At 32.6% G+C, this 20,530-nt stretch overlaps 1 protein-coding gene across 10 annotated transcripts in view; it reads right to left on the bottom strand.

The window, feature by feature from the left end:
* Positions 1-20,530, bottom strand: part of LOC117106799 (calcitonin receptor-like) — a 132,773-nt gene that overhangs the window by 25,316 nt on the left and 86,927 nt on the right. For 8 of the 10 annotated variants that reach the window (XM_033248253.1, XM_033248254.1, XM_033248252.1 and 5 more), the window contains 2 exons: positions 4,261-4,351; positions 1,627-1,822 (listed from right to left, as the gene is read on the bottom strand). In XM_033248253.1, coding sequence (XP_033104144.1) covers positions 1,627-1,822; positions 4,261-4,293 — 229 coding nt within the window. In that variant the 5' untranslated portion in view covers positions 4,294-4,351. Of the gene's footprint in view, positions 1-1,626; positions 1,823-4,260; positions 4,352-13,347; positions 13,373-13,513; positions 13,570-20,530 lie in introns of those variants that run through there. The other 2 variants (XM_033248259.1, XM_033248260.1) reach the window with 2 other exon arrangements.

Genomic DNA, 20,530 nt, shown 5'->3' with positions numbered 1-20,530 from the left:
TATATATATAGTTCCATATAATATAAATCAAGATAGCCGTTAACACTGTTAAATTATATATAAACCATCAAAAGAAAGGTAAATACAGTATTTATTTAGCCTATTCGAACACTGTAAGTGAGTATATATATATATATATATATATATATATATATACTTATATTATATATACATACACAGTGTAATTACAGATTCGTCCTTATATGAAAAACATCTTAATATTGTTAGTGTTAACCGAATAATGCATGATTTACGGGTTTAAGGGTCAGTTCTTGATGGCTGTGCTGGATAAACAAATGGCCATGTCCATCTCATTAAAAGAATTAATATCTATTATATGCTTTTTAACGAGAACGCCACAGAGTGTGTCCTTTTCGTTATAACCAAGTGAACAATATACGAAAGACACACATTTTTGCCAAGCTATAGGTAGGCTTGATGTAACACTAACGACCTCCATGTATCGATTATTCCTCGTAGAGAGCAAATCTACGGCCATTTAAGCTCCTAAACTACTAATAAAACTGCAAATAAAAAGGACGATTATCAAAATGTGTTGATAACTGTACCTCGACCAGATTAGGTAGCATCCAATTCCGTCAAACTTGTATAAAAATAGCTAGAATTAAAAATCAAACTACCGGGGACATATTTCTGTTTTTTTTTGTTTTTTTTGTTTTTTTTTGTTTTTGTTTTTTGTTTTGTCTTGTTTTTTTTTGTATATATTTAGGCTTTTACAGTTTATTTTATTAATTATTATATTAATTTTTAATCTTGACTTTTCATTGTTATATTGGCAAATATTTTTTTCATTAATTTTTGCTTATTGTTGAAAATGGAGTCGGAGGGGCACATCATATCCGGTGATAGTAGTTTTTGTGCCGCTTTTGCCACTCCTCAAATCTCCTCTTTCTTTTTTGATTTTGTTGTTTGTTGTTCTGTGCTGAAAGGAATAAAATAAAATAAATAAATAAATAAATACGGTAATGTTTGCCACTCTTAAAATAGATTCGGCTTACTAACAGGATTTTTCATGAATATATTTTAAAGCAAAAAATACTAAATATATTTTATGGTATCAAAAAATAGAGTTTACAATGCCTTACTTGAATATTAATCGAACAGTTTATTGTTTTTGCTTAATAGTTCCTTTCAACAAGTCAACGACCGTAAAAAATATAATAAAATATTTAAAAATTACTCTGTAGTCATACACGTTACCGACGTTACCTCCAATGTAAAAATATTATTGATATTATTGAATATAGCAGCACTGAATAGCAATAATAATGGTAACATGAATTGTTATAGAAGTGCTGCACCATTATTGTTCAACTTGCGTTTGGCTTACTTATGCTCAGACATTTGTACTTATATGTCATCCCATGACATTAAATCTTACTTCCGGGCCAAACTTTTGAAATTGAAAAACCAAGGATGAGAACGAAATCTTCCCTGAAGGAACCTTTGGTGTAAATTTCTTAAAATGCTGATACTACCTATCGAACTCAGCGGCATAATTCATCCGTATCGTCCGGTATCTAGCGTAAAATATTAATAGTCCTTATTCCAGATATAAAATCATTGGTTTTACATGTGTCATTGATTAAACCCTAGGCTACTCACCACCAATCGGTTTAGGGATAGTCAAATACAATTCAATGCAGTTTTCCGCAACCTCAAATAACTGCTTTCGCTGTTCGTCAGAAAACACAATGTTGCCCATCCAAGCAGGTGTAAAATTTAAGTATAATAACTGCCCTTGTATTTTAATTTCCCGATCCGTCCACTCAGCTTCTTCTGTCATCGCGACAAGTAACACCTTAAAAATATAAATAATAACATAGATCATGATACGTCACAGGGTACGGTATACCTGTTGCTAATGTACCCTCTTCGTTATAATGGATCAATTCAAATTTGTAATTTTACAATGGCCAGTCTTCCCACTAGACTTATCTGCCCACTAGGCAAACCTACTACGCCGGTTTGGCACTAGATGAACCTTAGTTCATATTTACCTGGCCGAATATATGAAATCATTATCTCTAATTTTTACCAATATAAAGAAAATTTCATATTAAATTTACAATTATTTAAAATATGTGAAGTCAAACTTGAAACAGCCAGTAACAGCTAGAGACCAAATTAAATCAATGGTCATAAAGGATAAAAAGTTTGAAAATGAATGCGTGCAAAAACTACTAAACGCAGCCCTTAGATGCCCTAACTAAGTTTAAAAGACAGTTTTTGAGCCATGCCTTAAAATTGTCTGACAGAGTTGAAATCCTTAATAATAATAATAATAATAATAATAATAATAATAATAATAATAATAATAATAATAACTAGACTTACTATGTCTGTTTGAATAACGGAACATAGGGCTTTTCCCCATTACTTTAATGAGAAATGAAGTTGAAATTGTAACAGAAAGAAAAGTCGTTAAAAGGTACCGTATAAAGTTAAAAAAAAACGCCGTCGTAGTCATCGTCGTCGTCATCGTCATCATCATCGTCATCATCATCATCATCATCCTCATCGTTTATGTATTTGTTATGTATATGTATGTTATGTATATGTTCTTGTTTATCTTTATGTATATGCGCGTGTTTGTGTGTGTATTTGTCTGTGGGTGTTTTTGTATGTGTTTGTTTTTGTATGTTTTTTATAAGTACGTTTGTATTGGTTTGTGCGTTTATTTGTTTATGTATATATATGTATATATTCTGGTTTGTGTTTGTATTGTACGTGTAATGTATCTATGTATATATGTATGTATATGTATATATGTGTGTGTGTGTATAGTATATATATATATATATATATATATATATATACTAGGCCTATATATATATATATATATATGTTTGTGTATTTATTATTAAGTTTAGAGATTAAGAAATTTGAAGTTTTGATTTAAAAGAAATGTACTGATATGATATGAAGTGAAAAAAAATCTTAAATTATTATTAATTTTAGAGATTATGAATTTTGAAATTTTTGATTCAAAAGAAATGTATTGATATGATATGCAATGGAAAGAAAAATCTTAAATTTTGAGAGAAAATGAATTATTTGTTTGAACAACAGACTTGAAAATGAGTACGAAATCTGAGACCGGAATTTATGTGAATGTTTATGTTAATGTAATGAATAAATATGGCTTTGCCTGAAAAAGGGAAAAAAAAATCATCATCATCATGACGACGATGATGATGATGATGATGATGATAATAATAATAATAATTTATAAAGCGCCAATATCACTAAACCGAACTAAAAATCAAAGGCGCTGTGCATGTTCAAATGTTAAAAAGGTGAGTTTTGAGTTTGGTCTTAAAAATAGCAACTGAAGGTGAGTAGGTAATATGTTTTGAGAGGGAGTTCCAAAGTGTGGCGGCTGAAAATATAAATGATCTGTGGCAGTAGAAGATAAAATATTCCATAATCGAGCAGCTGTACGCGGGAAAGAGTCGACACCCATACGCTTATGGAACTGGAAACCACAGCTTATATTTGAAAGAGGTGGATCCAGAAATTTTCTGACAGGGGCCAATAGGTAGTCCACACCCACCTTAGCCCCACCATAGTTAGGGATGAGGTGAGCAAATTTTAAGAATAGGACCCTCTAGACGCTCGGAAATGGCACTCTCAGATGGTAAAAATGCTTTTTCAAATCAGTGTTTCTCGACAAAAGTATTGACTTCCTCCCGACGGAAGCTTTGCTCCCCCTCCCTTAGACACCCCTCCTCTTACGGGCGTTACAAAGGTCTAATCAAGGACCTACAGTCTATTCTATTCTGGGAGTCGAAAAGCAAATTATGATAATGGAACCTCTAGATGCCAGAAAATGGCTCTCATTCAGACTTATTTGAACATTTTATCTCAATTAAAAAAAAAAAGAAATTGACAAATGTAGCACGTCCCCAAATACTTGCGTCAATTAATAGACAATTCAAAATTAGTGAGTGGTAAAGTAATCCATAAAATAATTTGCCGACTGCCGCGTCCGCCATTGAACTCATGGGTACACTTCTTTTTCCCCTCTTTTCTCCCTTTAACTTTTCCCAATTTTTTCTGCCTTTTTTAATATATTCGGCGGGACTAACGCTGTCTCTTATACACATCTAGATGTGTATAAGAGACAGCAACTGTTTGAAACATGAAATTACATGGACTATACTTCGTAAAACACATAGAGTACTTAGGCAGTTTTGCTTTCTAACGGCTACGCTAAAAACAATATTTGATACTTACTAAAACACACAGAAGTGCTTTTTCCCACATCATTCCAGTCTTTATCCTCTGTTAGCATATAGGCCTACTTTCATATAACGTCAAGATAAATCTACAAGAAAATACGCAACCAGATACTTAAAAACCTATTTCTATGTGTATTATAAATACAGTATGTTGGTACGGTAAAATTATAGTTACAGTACTAATCGCGGGCATTGAATGCGCTTTTCTGATCACAGTTTACCCGCGGGCAACGCGTTTCACGTCATAACAAAGCAAAGCAACTGGCGGTGCCCGTAGTGAAGATTGAACGTTAGGAATTCTAGGCCCGTTGACGCCAATATCTTACAGGTAAAAAGTAAAATATTTATAATTAATTATTTTGCCTGGGTTAGTTATATGAATGAAGTTCTTCTTTTATTTAAGTTATTGTAGCATAGGTGAAGTTCTCGTTCATAATCGAGAAAGAAAGTAGCATAAGTCAAAACATAACTCGAGTTAAAGACGGTAAAGTATTTGAAAGACAACAAAACTCAATCAATCTGAAATTTGGAATGCTATCGACTTCATGAGATGGAGACATCGATGATCTATGCTGTGGCAGTTTTTGGTCACTCCATATTTGGATCTTTTCTAAATCATTGACCATATATCAAAGATGTGCATAGGCCTATTATTAAAATATAGAGTTATTCTACATATTTTAATATTGATAAACCACCGGGTGCTTGAACTTTTTATAACTTGAAATTTCGTTTTATAAAGCGTTTCAAACCAGCTGCATGTAGGTTCAACGTAAATTTCGCTCTCCTTAACCGATATCGCTATTACCATTGCAGCTATAGTTCGAGTCTTACTGACGTCAAATTAGTTTCTACGTTTTCTTTTTACTTCATTGTTTTTTTTTTTATTATTATGGATTTATTCTTGTTTTTTTGTATGTACTTTTGTTTTTTTTATGTATGTTTTACTTTATAATTACCTCCGCCTAGGAGGTTATATTTTTATTCGATTTTATTTTTTGTGTGTTTGTGTGTGTGAGGGAAGGGATGTTCTTTAGTAGCCTCCGGGCTACAGATTTAGGGGTACTCGAATAAAAGTGAACGTCCAAGACCTAGGTAGCACAAAAATGATCAATGGATCTGAATTAACCTTTCCGGAAGGGTTCAAGGGAAGCAATACATTTTTGTAACATTCCAGATTGGGAAGGTCCAGACTTAAATAATTCAAAAAGATTTGTTTTCAAGGAGAACAGATGGATGGGCGTGGGAGTTTTATAAAGGAGAGAATTAGTATACTTAGTTTTTTCATATACCTCCATGGTTTTTTTAACGATTTTTTTTTTTACATCAGTTCTTATTATGGCATTGAATATTTTTATTTTCCATTTCTTCTCTCAACCCAGCAATATACATTACGGATAGTGCGATTCTAGAAATATTGTTCGTCTTACAATTTAGAGCTTAAGTCATACAGAAGCTGAAAACAGTGTAAGATTCAAAATGAGACTCACAATATTAACAAAATAAAATAAAATTACAGTACTGTACATGAAAGAAAAGACTAAATCAAAACTTTAGGTTATCGAGGTTATGACTACGATAAATAGACTTCTTTATGGCAACAACTTGTTTTCTCTAATTATAATAATGCAATACAATATATTCATCATTAAATCATAAAATTGTTGTTGAACTTAAATAAAAGTTTAAATAAATTTCATTTTTAAATGTTTACCCTAATAGTAAATATCTATCAGACTAATTAATTACCAGTATTGTATTTGATTTGTTTTGTTATTACAAGGAGATGTCGAATCGGGTAAAATTGAATGAGCACTTCTTCCATAATACTGATACGCATGAGTGCAATTTATGTGGTTGTGCATGTGCGTACATTATGTGGTTACATTTATATCACTGTCATGCTAGGTTAGGTGTCACAATGTATGACCGATCTACTTTTGACATCAACTAAGCGTGTTCATCTAACCGACGAGAAACAATTATAATTTATTAGTATCTATAATGTAACAGAGAAAAGCCTTGATGTCTATCACTTCTTGAGCGAATGCCTTATTGCACCCGTTCTACTTCCTAATGTTCACAGTAGAGTGATTCTGCGCTAAATGAACATGCTTGCATCAAATGCTCTCAACTCTTAATTTTGCTTAGAAAAAGTGATTTCTTTCTTTAAGCGAATGACATAAGGTAACAGTTAAAACATAACATTCGTGCCAAACGAGACGAAAAAATCTTGTTTATCAAAAAGAAACACGAAAACAATGCCAGTGGGGACATACGTCTTTATTAACACTTCATTTAACATTTACATCGGCCTCTGAATGGATGGCTTATTTTTGCAAACAGAACTAAATGTCATATCATAACCATTCCTGCTCATCGTCGTCATTACCACAAGGGTCATCATTGTGATTTTAAAATTGTTTTATTATTATGGATACTCGTTCCTGGTACCCATCCAACAGTAGGTCTTCTGACCACTGTTGCTCTCAGCGAATGATAAAAGGCTAACCCTATTAAATATTTAGCAAATTATTTAAGCATCACCATCATAGTGGCATATTGGACTATTTCATTTTCGATAATCAGCGTTTTATTTTAATTTGATTCTGCGTCGATTTTTTTAGAGAAATTTTGAAACAATGCTATAAGTTCGAAAAACACAGCACCATCACCTGGATATTTGTAATGCTATGCTACGAGCCATTTACACAAAACACCCCTGAGTCAGCGCACACAACTGAGTTGGCCCAAATCACTGGCTGGGCGCAAATCACTGAGTTGGCGCAAAACACTGGCTTGGCGCAAATCACTGAGTTGGCGCTCAACAGCGAAATATTTATTTGAGTGCATTTAGCTACAAGACATAAATCAGTAAACGATGACCATCATAAAGTTAAATTGAATGTTAATGGAAAGGTTAACGATAATAGGTGCAATGAATTTACATGATTTCTAAATTTATTAATATGCCATCGATATCGTTCATCGATCTAAAAGAACTAATTTTATATTATATTGGGATTCAATGAAATTTATAGCTTAATATCATAATAACTTATTTAATGCTGTGTTTTCACGATTTATTTTAACTTTTCTTTCTTTAGTAGTATTACATTTTAGATTTATGGAAAATGAGAATAAACACATATTTTTACTTTTCTTGTTTCATCATAACTAGGCCTACATCTTTTATACGTAAACAGTAAAAAAATGAAAATTTCAATTTTACTTTTTATTTTACATCTTCTATATACTGTATTAAATTAATAACCATTAACCATTAACCATATTATGAACCAAAGTGAGCAGTATAATTTTTTTTTTGTTTTTATCCTTTTATGTCTGATGCAATAGGCCTATTTGTGTTATTTCTTACGTGTTTACAATTTGTTCAAATGATTGAAAACGTAAACTACAAAGATATCATACTGAAACTGTCAAACAAAATGACAATATGAGTATCACAGAACTTACAAACGCTTAATAAACCTCAATGTAACATCAACACGACCAAAGTTTAGACGTAGTACAAGAAAAATACGGTACATCTTAGGGTTGAAAAAATTGCAACAGAATTTCTGTTTGCACAGTGCATTTTCTTAAGGTCTCTGTAGGAACATACTAAAAGTCTAGAAAAATCCACATAGGGGAAGTGCGTTTTTTTCAAAATGGCCGCCAAAAATGGCTAGTTTTAACCAAAAATTGAAAAAAAACTTGGATCTTTTCAACATATTTCAACATACTTTTTTTTCCTAAAATATATTTACAAATCCTAAAATTGTTCTTATCCATACAGGTACACTTATTTGATGTGGATATCATTAATTTCAAGATGGCTGCCACAAATACGACGACATATTTAATGGTGTATGCATAATAATACGCCAGGTAGCTATAGTGCCATATCGACGTTTTGGACAAAAGCATCAACTTTTTACATGCTCCTTATGGTCATAGCATTCAATTTTTGATAGAAACCTTTTTATCGGAGGTCATTATGGCAGCCATCTTAGATTTTAAAATGGCCACCTTATAAAACCTATGTATCTTCATGGTATTATCTACTCTTCTAACTTGGAATTATAATTCTAGTGTCTAAATGGTTAAGGAATACTAGCATGCCATTTTTGACCATGGTAAGATTGTTCATTTAAGGTAATTATAATTTAAGGTCATTCCAGGTCAAATATTGTATGACATCTTAATAATTTCCTGTCATGTTTTACATCTGAATCATACTAAAACTCTCGAAATTCATTTTTTTTAATAAGAAACTACATTATTTCATTCAAGGTTATTTTGGCAGCCATCTTTAATTTCAAAATGGCTGCCATGCAAAAACTATTTTATTAATATCTTAGCTTTTAGAATCACTTTAAATTAGAATTCTGATGTTTAAAACTATGTTTTTATGGTCAAGAAAATATACCATTTGTGACATAGTCAGATGGTCATTAGGATAATATATATGTCAGTTAGGGTCATTCAAGGTAATTTTATGGTTAATACCATATCAGAGGTCGTTATGATGTCCATTTTAGGTCAAGGTGATTTTGCAGCCAAATTAGAGATGGCCATAAAAACATATATGTTTACTTTACATAATCAAATATTGTCTTTACTAGTTGTGACATGGTCAGATGATTATTGTAGTCACAAATAGGTTAATTAATGTCATTCAATTACGTTTCAGGTCAAATATTGTATGACATGTTAATAATGAACTTTTTCGAGTTTTAATAAAACAACTGACCAATCAGAAGAGTAGACAATATACGCGGAAAAAACAAAACAATCTTTTCCATCAGTGAGCAAGATTCTTCTAATAACAGTCCTAAATAATATATATGAACAATGAAAAACAGTGTACAATTGCGAAACACAAACAATAATAAAATCAAACGGATATTTCGATAGCTCCTGCTATCTTTATCGACGTTAATACAGGCTTTACATGGTGGTTATCTAGAAATTCAAAATGGCTGCTAAATTACACTGACCTAATGAAATCGAATGATTTTAAAATGGCTGCCATAATGACTTCTTAAATAATCGAATTCTGTGAGCTTAAGTATAAAATTTACATTAAAACATGACTGCTACCGAGAGGATATCACAAAGTACGGTATTAAGCATAAAATAACCTTGATTGACCTTAATTTACCAATTTATGACCATAATATCTATCTTAACATGTCACAAATGGTGTAAATCTTTAATCATGAAAACATAATTTTAGGCATCAGGATTCAAATTTGAAATGTTTTAAAAGCTGAGATATTAACATTTTTTATCCATGGCAGCCATTTTAAAATCCAAGATGCCACCAAATGACCTTGAATAAAATACTGTAGTTCCCATCAAAACTGAATTATAAGAGGTTGAGTATGTTTCTGATGTAAAACACGACAGGTTCTGCAGGCCTCCGTGTTTATTAAGATGCCATACAATGTTTTACCTGTAATGACCTTGAATGACCTTAAATGACTCTAAATAACCTGTTTATGACAATCTGACGCTGTCAAAAATTGTATGATATTATTTCTTGACCATAAAAACATATTTTTGTACATTAGAATTATAATTTGAAGTGGTTTAGAAGCGGAGATATAGATATATATATATTTTATATGGTGGCCATTTTAAAGTCCAAGATGGCGGCCGCTTTTATAAGATAGGCCTATTAGCATTATTCTATAAAGTAATACATGCATTGGTTGCTAAATATTAAAAACCTTAGTGGCGATCTAAAAATTACAAGTTTATTCAGAAATATGAAATATTATGATGACATTACGATTTTTTTCTCATATTTTTATCTATTTTGTCGGCCATTTTGAATAAAACGCATTTCCACATATTTCCCCTACCTGGATTTTTCTAGACTTCTAATATGTTCAAATAGGGACCTTATAGAAATGCACTGTGGTAAAATAAATTCTGTTGCAATTTTTTCAACCTTTCACTAAATTTTATGCTAACTTTCTTGTACTAACGCTCTCTATTTCTGGCACGCCTAGGGCCATTAAAATTTACAATCGTAACCAAAACCATATCAAAATAGCATTAAAATGTCACTAAGCAACTCAATAAGATCATAGTTAGAATGATATAATTAATGTTCAGGAATGTGGATATGACTGGCTCGTCACTTTTAACAACAAGAAGACCAACCTGTCACTGTCTCGCTCTGGAGATAAAAACAACCTGTCCTCCAGTTCACAGCAATTTTGAAAGAGCTATACCCTGTTCTAATTCGCATTACATATAAAATTACTTTCATTACATACAAGTCACTGCATAATGCATCACCAATGTACATCTGCTGAACCCATTCTAGAAGTCTGCGCTGATCGGGCAAACAAATTCTTGAAGAACATTGGCCTACTACCCATAACAACTGAGGTATGGGGAACGTTCTCTTGCGCTGCTCAAAAGACTTGGAATAACCTTCCACAATCAGTTTGATCTGTAGGATCCTTGTCACTCTTTAAACCCCGCCTTAAAACCTATTTATTTGACACCAAATAATTCTATTAACTCTATTAATTTTCTTGTTTTTTCTTTTTGACTTGAGACCACGCCGTGAGCGAATATAAAGTTAGATATGGCGCTATACAATTGACATCATCATTATTATTAAACTATTAATTACTATTATATGGGGTTGCTGCCAATACCCACATAAGGATATATTCGTGGCCCTGGCATTAGAGTTAACTCTAAACTTCGCTTGGGTAAAGGAGTGTAGTAATGCATGTGGATTTATAAGAGCAAGAAAATGTCTTCCTGCAGCTAATCTTTAGTATATGTATAAAAATACTACCCACCCCTGGAATACTACTGTGCCACATATGGACTGGCGCCCCAGCATGCTCTTTAAATATATTGGATAAGATTCAGAGGGGATATGGAGAAGAGATGGGTGCAACATTACATCCTCTTGCTCCTTGTTCTTTTTAATATTAGATTCCACGCAACATTCCACGCTTTAAAACTATTCAAAAGATCAGGATCCTGTGGAGATAAGATCAATCTGAACAAATTAACATCATCTTGGAAATGTGAATTTGGAATATAAATTCGAGCGGAAGATCATTAATAAATGGATTAAGTTATCCCTGTGATGTAGCCCTGGCGTTTACTTTTTAAAAATATGAAATAGTTTATCAAAAGTTCATTGGACAGATAAACCGTTGTGAGTCATAGAAGCCGAATAATTACTTGGTTTGTCCTTACTTTTACTCAACTTTAAAGACTTCAATTAATATAATATAATATATATATAACTAAGCATGCACAAATGGTTGGAAAATACCAGTTTTTACACTCGCAGCTTCCTCTTTTTAGTGTTATTATAGCATTACTGACAGAAGGTTATACAGTATATAAACGATGATTAGTAAAAATGACGACATTTTGTCAAAAAAATGATATCTTAAATGCATCAAATAAACGTTTTAAAAACTTATAAATAACTGTGTGAATACTTGGTTACACTAATACGAATTTATGCTTCAAATGATGATAAATTGTTCATGTGGTCTACCATATCACGTTTTAAATCTTGCTGCTTTAAGGTGTTACAGCCTAATATGATCCAGCCAAACAGGACTAAAGAAAAGAAATGCTCCAAGTTTAACGAGTAGGAAACCTTGATGTTCGTGTATAGTATTACAATACCTTGACAATATCCATTCATTCGGGGCATCCTAAGTGATTGTTAATCAATAAAAGCAAAGATTGTCTTAATAGCCTTTTTCTCTATTCTTTGGAGATATTGCAGCATGGATTATAACATCCTATAGCATTATTAAAGTAGGCCTACTTTCTTGGAGACCGACTGCACCTGTACTAACCAGATAATTTCAACCGGCGGAAATGAAGCGAATTTCTGACTATTGAGTTGGAATTGATTTTAAGAGAAATGTGAGTTAATCCTCATCAGGAATCGCGAGTTAGTTCAGGGCAGCGTCAATTTAAATAAAAACTTTACACCGTTAAAATGAATTAATTATTGATGTAGGCCCTGTCTTATAAGATGTTTGCTCATTGCACCTGTCAACTTGCCAACGCCGCCCCCACCATATTTGACTTCCTGGAATCGAAACCAGTACGTTTGCATACACGGTCAATGCATCTATTTATAGTCATAAAGTATATGTATATAAATTGTATATGTGTAGGCTGATAAAGAAAAACACAAATTAATTATTGGTAAAACTGAGCATGTGCAGAATGCGGTAATACAAAGACGGCGGTCAGAAATCACGAAATAATTAACAATGAAATAGGTAACAATAGAAAGATTAACTTTATATCATAAACTACACTAAATATCATGGTATCATTGGTAAGGTAAAGCTTTATAAAGTAAAAATTAGGCTACAAAGTGTTTCATACTTAATCATCTCCAATCATAATATTTATAGGCCTTCCATTCATTCTTGGTACTTTCTGCATTTAATCATAGGCCTATATATATTATTTCTTTTGCTTTATTAATATTTTTTGATGTACCATTTGTCTGATGTGCGCCACTATTGCAAAAAGTGACATCCAATATATTGTAATTTTTGTATTTACTTCATGATTTCAGACTACCCCTGCTCAGTTTTACTATTTATCAATCAATATTAATCGATCTTAGTCATTAGCCAATTTTATCTGAAGAGTGTTACACCATGCATGTGTGACACGAAACGTAGTAATAAAAACGTCTGATCAAAACTACTATTGAACCTCTTTCTTTTTATTTGTATTTTCTCTAGTTTAAATATCATTGAGCACTTTGCTAATGCTTGCAAAACGTTCAGCCGTTTTAATCTTTATTATACTGATATACTATATTAATGCTGATAATTCATTTTCCTCTTGCATTATCGTGACGACAAATCCAAATGCAAACATAATTGTGTACGGTAAAAGGTAGAGCCGCTAGCCACATCTCCATTATGTAGAACATGCATGCATTTAATAATTGGGCATTCACTGAAGCAGTCGAATTAAATTAAATTCAAATGAATCATATATATCAACTGAACATTATCTTGGCATTAAACAATAATGAGATAATTACCGTACACAACAATCTTCCTTGTGAGAATTGTATTTAAAGACTGTTTCAATACATAACAATATGTTTCATCCAAAGAGGTATAAAATAACTTTACATCTCCACTGTTTTAACCAAGCACTGAAAGAATTGAGAAAATAGAAGTTTGAAGAAGTTTCTTTTTAATTACCTTGATTTTCAATGTTTCCTTTATGAACGCACCATCATTCTGATGTGTGCCGCTGATATAAAGGAAATCGGAATAAAGCCACCCTGTCCAAAGCCACCCAACAATGGATTATACCATTGTAAGGTAGGGGTGGACAGTGGGGTGTTTGTCTTGATGCTGGTCTACAATAGGTTTCTGGGTGTAGTCTACATAGCATAAACATCATCAGCTTCTCCTAATGATGCAATTGAGTGGGGTTTTTTTTATATGATAATATTGATTTATGTTTTTATACATGCTTTTATTACTATTGATATACTATATTAATAGACAGTATTTTATCTGGTAAAAAACAAGGTATACTTTACTTTTGTTATACTTGTATACTGTAATGCAAGACTATATTTTCTTTTTCTCACTTTTTTGATTATTTATTATTCTTAATTGTATCAGAAGTAACAGCAATCAAAGTAAGGTGTTTACTATGTTAATGTTTATAGTGGAACATAAATTTATCATCGTGGAAATTCAATTTGTCTGGCCATACATACTGTATAACATAAAGGCATTGTCATCCTACTTATTCATTTTTTTAGTTCAATAATTAATAGTAATTTCTCAAAAATGTTATTATAATAAAAAAATAATATTAATACTACTGAAAAAAGAAAAAGAATATAAGTTAAAAAAAAAAAACATTTCCACTTAATTGCATAATTAAGAGAAGCTATGATGTTTATGCCTGTGTAAGGGAAATTAAAATTACGGTACACTGTAAAAAGAATAAAATATTACTGTAAAAAAGAAAAGAAAATACATTTCCTTCTAGAAACCACTCAATTGCATCATTAGGAGAAGCCGAAGATGTTTATGCCTATGTAGACTACACCCAGTTTCTAATTCATAATACACAAAAGCTGATACAAAGACACTCCCTGCACTGCAGCAGAAACCTATTGTAGACCAGCATCAAGACAAACACCCCATTGTGGACCCCTACCTTACAATGGTATAATCCATTGTTGGGTGGCTTTGGACAGGGGTGGCTTTATTCCTACATTCGATATAAAAGCGTATGTTCAATAAAGTTCAGTTCAGTTCAACTAAGTAATTTTTCAATAATGAAATAGTTTCTACTTCTAGACACATTTATAAATCAAAATAAATATCGTAGATATTGAATATAAACTAGAAGTGTTATTATTTAATAGAATACGGAAGACAATCACAATGAGGAATTCAGAGATTAATAGTAGTGAACACAATTTTTATGCTACAGTGTACTCGAGACGTAGAAATAAAACCGACTGACACAAAGACTGGGTATTAAAACCTTAAAGCTGGAACTATTTGTAAGATGACGGTCTGTTCAAGCTTGTTTTCCCATGAATATAAAACACATATGTAGACGATGAAGCACACTCTGTGCATCATAATAATGCCTACTAATGTTTTTGCGCTTATTATCATCATCATCATTATTGAAATAATATATATTTTTAAATGATTCTAAAATTATAATAATAGACGGACTTTGTGTCTATATGTACAGTAACTAAGTAAACCTCGGGACACTAATATTCTTTTGTATTAGGATGCCGTCACTTCTAATATATTTAATAATGGTTTCATTAAATTTCCTGACAAACACATGAGTTTGTATCAGAGCAGTGTTTTAATTGACATCCTAGGTAATACTCATCGATCGTTCGTTCTATGACGTCAGCTATTGACAAGATTGTCCAAAATGGTGAATCGACAGAGCTAACCTATGAATTGTGAACGTGAACTTGAACTATTCTTCGAATTGACTAACATTATAGTTCAACAATGTCACACAAATAAGGCCAGAGTAACCAAATATCTACGTAAGGCGATACTGATTGTTTTGCAAACAATTTAGGCTTATGTATATTTTGGTTAAGGCAATCATTCGAGTATGGTACACAGTATAATCAATATAGGCTTGCCTCTAAAGTTTAGTTTTGGCTATCAAGTTCAATCATTGTTAACGTTGTGTATTCACACTCACTTTCACTGTCTCTAGCCCTATCTCATCTAACCTATGTCTCTATCATTCTTGTCTGACTCTTTTGCTATAGCGTCAGCATCTCTCCCCTAAATAAGGAACCAGTAAATATGAACTAAAATATAGTAAACACTAGCAGTACATGTGGCTGTATAAGGTACTGAGGCAGGTCTAGATATTTGCAGAAGGGATGCAGAAAGAGGGAAACTCCTGTCTAAGTGACATAAGTTTAAATGAAGTTTGGTCTTTGGTCTTTGAGATACTTTAAAAAAATTAAGTCTGAAAATTATTCTCATAAATGGAACCCTCACCCCAAAAGAAGGAATAAAACTGCTGACTATTTACCAACATCGGTACAAATTGTTTTGTCCACTAAAAAACACTCTAACAAGTTAAGTGTTTGTGGGGGAGATCCAGACGTCAGCGACCATCACCCACCCCTGGATCTGCCCTTAGGATTATTATTTAAATAATCATCTTCTGTGAAGCCCAGTCGGCCAAATACTGCAAGTATATTTCCTTATTCGTCACGTATTGGCTTATTTTAATGATTAATATGGTCACTTTATAATATATTTAATTCCGTTATATTTAGTGAGCATAATACGCGTTTGTATCAACCGCAACTCACTGAAGTGGTACGTTCCACTTACCTACCACATACCTATTATTACTCAGCTCCTTTCACTGTCACTGTACTAACGTAATTTGAATAATGAATTCGCACATGTGTTGCTTTGTTGATTCGTGTTAGTTTGAAATTATTTTTTTACGATATTTAAATGGACATAAATAGGAACTCAAAAATGCAAATAATGGTAGTTCACCTAAACGAATGGTTCTACGATATACGTCTGTAAGTTAAATCGTGACAAGCTTTTGGTCCTTACTGAAATTAGTATAATATAGTGATTACTATTATTTCTTTACGAATACTTCGACTATGCCACTGCCAGGTAAGTATAACATTATATAATACTACGTATACGACATTAATAAAACGAAAACTATGTAATAAATAAACCTAAAACAGTGTCATAATTTAAGAAAACCTGTGCTATAGTGATAATAAAGTATAAGGATAAACATAGTATGTAAACGAGACTCATCTCTTGAACGATTTAAATGAATCATTATGAAGGATCAAGAGTGCAAAGTTTAAAAATGATGCGTTCTTCAATTATTTTACGGGCTCGTTCAGGACTTTTGCAAACTTTAATTCCAGTAATAGTTACCGGTACGGGTACGTCAGAAATAGAATGGTTATCACTTGAAAAGTGAGCAGCAATAGGTAAACCAAGAGTCTAATGGAACGTGTTCAACAAATCTATCACCCATTCTCTGCTTGGTCTCACCAATATATAACATAGGCCTACAAGTAATACAATAAATACGATTTCTGCCGGTGCAGGTGATCTTCAAAATGATATATTCCAGAAGGTTCAGTTAGGCTTTCGGTAGATAAAAATATATTTGCAGGTAGTGTATCTATTCCTGACGCATTTGCCTGTCCCTATTAAGTCATTGGCGTCAGCTCGTAGTTTAGAATATACTCAATTATTACGGAGATTACGGTCCCTCCTGTATGTAATCATAGGGGGAGCTTGAAATATGTCCTTAGTACTTGATCTGTCTTCCATTAGGATGTCAAACTTGTCTTTAGCAATTTTAGCAATTTTTACAGCATCTGGATAATATGTGAGTACTAGTGGAATTAGTTCAGTTCAGTAGTATTGTCCTTATGTTTCGCTGGTAAGTTATCCTCCTGTGTTTATGAACCTTTTCAAGAGATCTGTAAATTAGGTTTGCTGGGTATACACGTTCATTAAAGAATTCTTCAATTTCCATAGCTTTGAGGTTGAAGTCATCATCATTGCTACATAATACGTTGGAGTCTAACTAACAAGTTCAGCGTACGTTATGGTATTTTTGCAGGCACGTAGGAGGATATGATGAACCATAGTTGAGATAAGTGCGTCAGTATCGTTATGTAAACGGATGTGAAAGTCCAGGTTTATTGATGGATAGCTTAATATCTAGGAATGGCAAACTTTCGTTGGATATCTCATGAGTAAATTTGATGGAGGGATGAATGTTATTAGTGAACTCAATAAATTCATTCAGTTGCTCTAATCTGCCAGATGTGACGCCAACATAGTCATCAATGTATCTCTTAAAAAGTTTCTTTACATTGAATGCTTAAGAATGGTTGTGTTCCAAATGACCCATAAAAACAAGCGAAATTGGACCCCATTTAGCTACCATGAATTGTACAAATATATATCAACGGTATCCCAAAGACGCTAGATGTATGGCGATTGCTTCACCAACTCCCGAGCTGCTGCCTACCATTAAAACATGAATTATCAATGTATAATTGCAATTACATAAAGCATGTTTGACATTTTAAGCAAAATTTAATAACGATCGATGTTATTATCAGTTCAAAAGGAACAGTAGAGAAAATCCGATCAGAATGACAAAATAAACTAAGCATCCACTGGAAGAAATCCCAATATCTGCAGACAGATCCGTTTCGGCATTCCAGACTATTTGGAATAGCAGATTAGAAATGTTAAGTGATATCGACAAAAAAGGAATGATGTTACATCTGACATTAAACATTTATATTTTCAATAGGTCTACTCATTGATGAGATCTTCCAAAATAAAATTAAAATATACATGTCTATGATTTGACCTAACTTCAACAAGCATTCACAAACAGACCGTAATTTTGCCATATTACGGAGTAGATTTAGATGATTATAAGTACAGACACATTGCACTTAATTTTAGCTGGTGCGACTGTCTGACTGATAGTATTACTACCCTATCATACCCATCTGCCTAATGGGACTGTGATTAATGACTATTTTTTTCACATAAATTTATAGACAATTATAATATTGTGTTATTTCAGTATATATAATTATAGGCCATAGGTGAAAATAAAACATTTAGTCATCTGCACATAACTACTACTACTACTACTACATAACTGCCATATTATATATCTTTGTGTTTACCGATTTCGCCGTTTTGAAATAAATAATGCCTGCGGTATGAATTACGAGTATGAACTTAAAAGCAACCAGTGTAATCCACCTCTGTACATTGCAAGAACGCCAAGAGGCATGCTCACAATGTTCTAAAGGAAGTACACTAAAGTAAGGTTAATGTATACATTATTAATCATACAATATACCTGTATAAGACTATCAAAATGTAGGCAAATTTGGAGTGAAAAAGATGTACGAACGATAGAAAAGGCGACACTTTTGGCGTAGCAAGGATTAATAAATGGATTTGATGATCTACTGAGTGCAGTCGACGGATGTAGCTGATCAATCACGTTAAGAGGTTCATCTTGCATGGAACTCAATACCATCAATATACTCACAATACCGGCAATAATGGCGCCAGTGGGTATGGTGGATGGATGGGGAGAGCGTCCCCCAGTCGAGGCGCTTCTTCGGCGAAAAAAAAAATCAACGTCATCTTTACTATGAAGCTCTAAAATTTATTAAATAAGTCATTCTCAAGTCCCTAAATTGTTGAAGGTTCCAGGACTTCGTCACCTGGGATCCTTTGGAGGGGTTTCGGGTAACTTTTGGACACGTCAACTTAGGCACATGTCGGTGATATCGGCAAGATAAACAAGAAAAGTCAGAGGGTCGAAAAATAACCATTTGAGAGCACTACGGTACATTTGTTCATTTGTTTATCATATCTACTGTCTTAAAAAACGATCCGATATACAGAGGCCCCCGCCAGAACCAGAATTTGATACTTGTCCGCTGCACTATATCACTTTTATATTATACTGTGGACTGTTAGTGCACTATTGAAAATTTCTCTTTATAAATATTCTGCTGTTGGTTCATTAATCAAGATTTTCAATTCCAGTACTTTGCCTACTTCTTCTATGCTGAGGATTTTGGAGACAGCCTATTCGAGTTAATACAACTGAATTAGATTTGAATGTTTTACATGATGTACTATATCATATTTTCCTATTTATCTCAATAGTTTTGCCAAATGTATTTAACAGGAGAAGATAATAACAGTTATATATTTTTTTTAATTATAAAAAGCTTGAATGTTTGCGAGAGAAAGTAAAAGAGGAAGCTATCAGCACTCGCTTGCGATCTTATTACATGGTCGTAAGGATGCGGTAATGAGTTTAGTAATCGATGTAATTTTTTATATTTATTTAATTGTGAGGAAGAAATAAAAGTTTCCTATTATGAAACTTTATGTCTGCAACGGGCGTAATCAAATATATAATAAATTTATTTGTTATAGAATGTAATTTTTCATAGCGGCGGGTGTGCTTACAGGTAAATAATTTTTTATTTAGTTCGAAATTATCATTGGGTTTGTGAAACAATGTATAACCATGTTTTACTTGGGAAGGATGAATTTAATCGTAAATGGTTTTTGAGTTATTAATTTTAAATAATAAGAAGAACCATAATTATGCCCAAAACAAAAAAAACAAAAAAAAAAAAAAAAGAAACAAAAAACGGGAAAGCTCTGAAGACGAATACAATTTTTTATAAATAATTACCAGGCTGGATGCCCGGCTGGATGCATTTCTGAGTCACTGCTTGTGTCAGGGCACAATTTTAAAAATTTCATTATTATTATTATTATTTTGTATTTATTATTTTTTCGAAATTTTCATTTAATTAAGTAACGGTTGAGAATTGTTGGTGTAAAATGAAAATGAGAGGGGGGAAATTTGGGTTTGGTGTTATATTCCTGACAGGAGATGTGGGGGTTAATTAAGAAATTGATTTTGTACTTGTTGCAACATTATTTTCTTGGGACGCACCGTTACTTACTTGTGGCACTGTAAAATTGCCGTTTCCATATAAGAAATATAATATACTGCCGTCACGGTTTGAGAAATGCATTACTTGTAAGAGAATATTTTTTTCGAAAAAAATCCAAGTTTTACGTTCTGTTCCTCGATATATAATAAACATAAACAAAATTAGGTGT

Source organism: Anneissia japonica, unplaced genomic scaffold (genome assembly GCF_011630105.1).
Source record: "Anneissia japonica isolate Jap-2015-1 unplaced genomic scaffold, ASM1163010v1 scaffold2471_len1564793_cov202, whole genome shotgun sequence".
Lineage (NCBI taxonomy): Eukaryota > Metazoa > Echinodermata > Crinoidea > Comatulida > Comatulidae > Anneissia > Anneissia japonica.
This window is presented reverse-complemented; position numbering and strand designations above follow the sequence as displayed.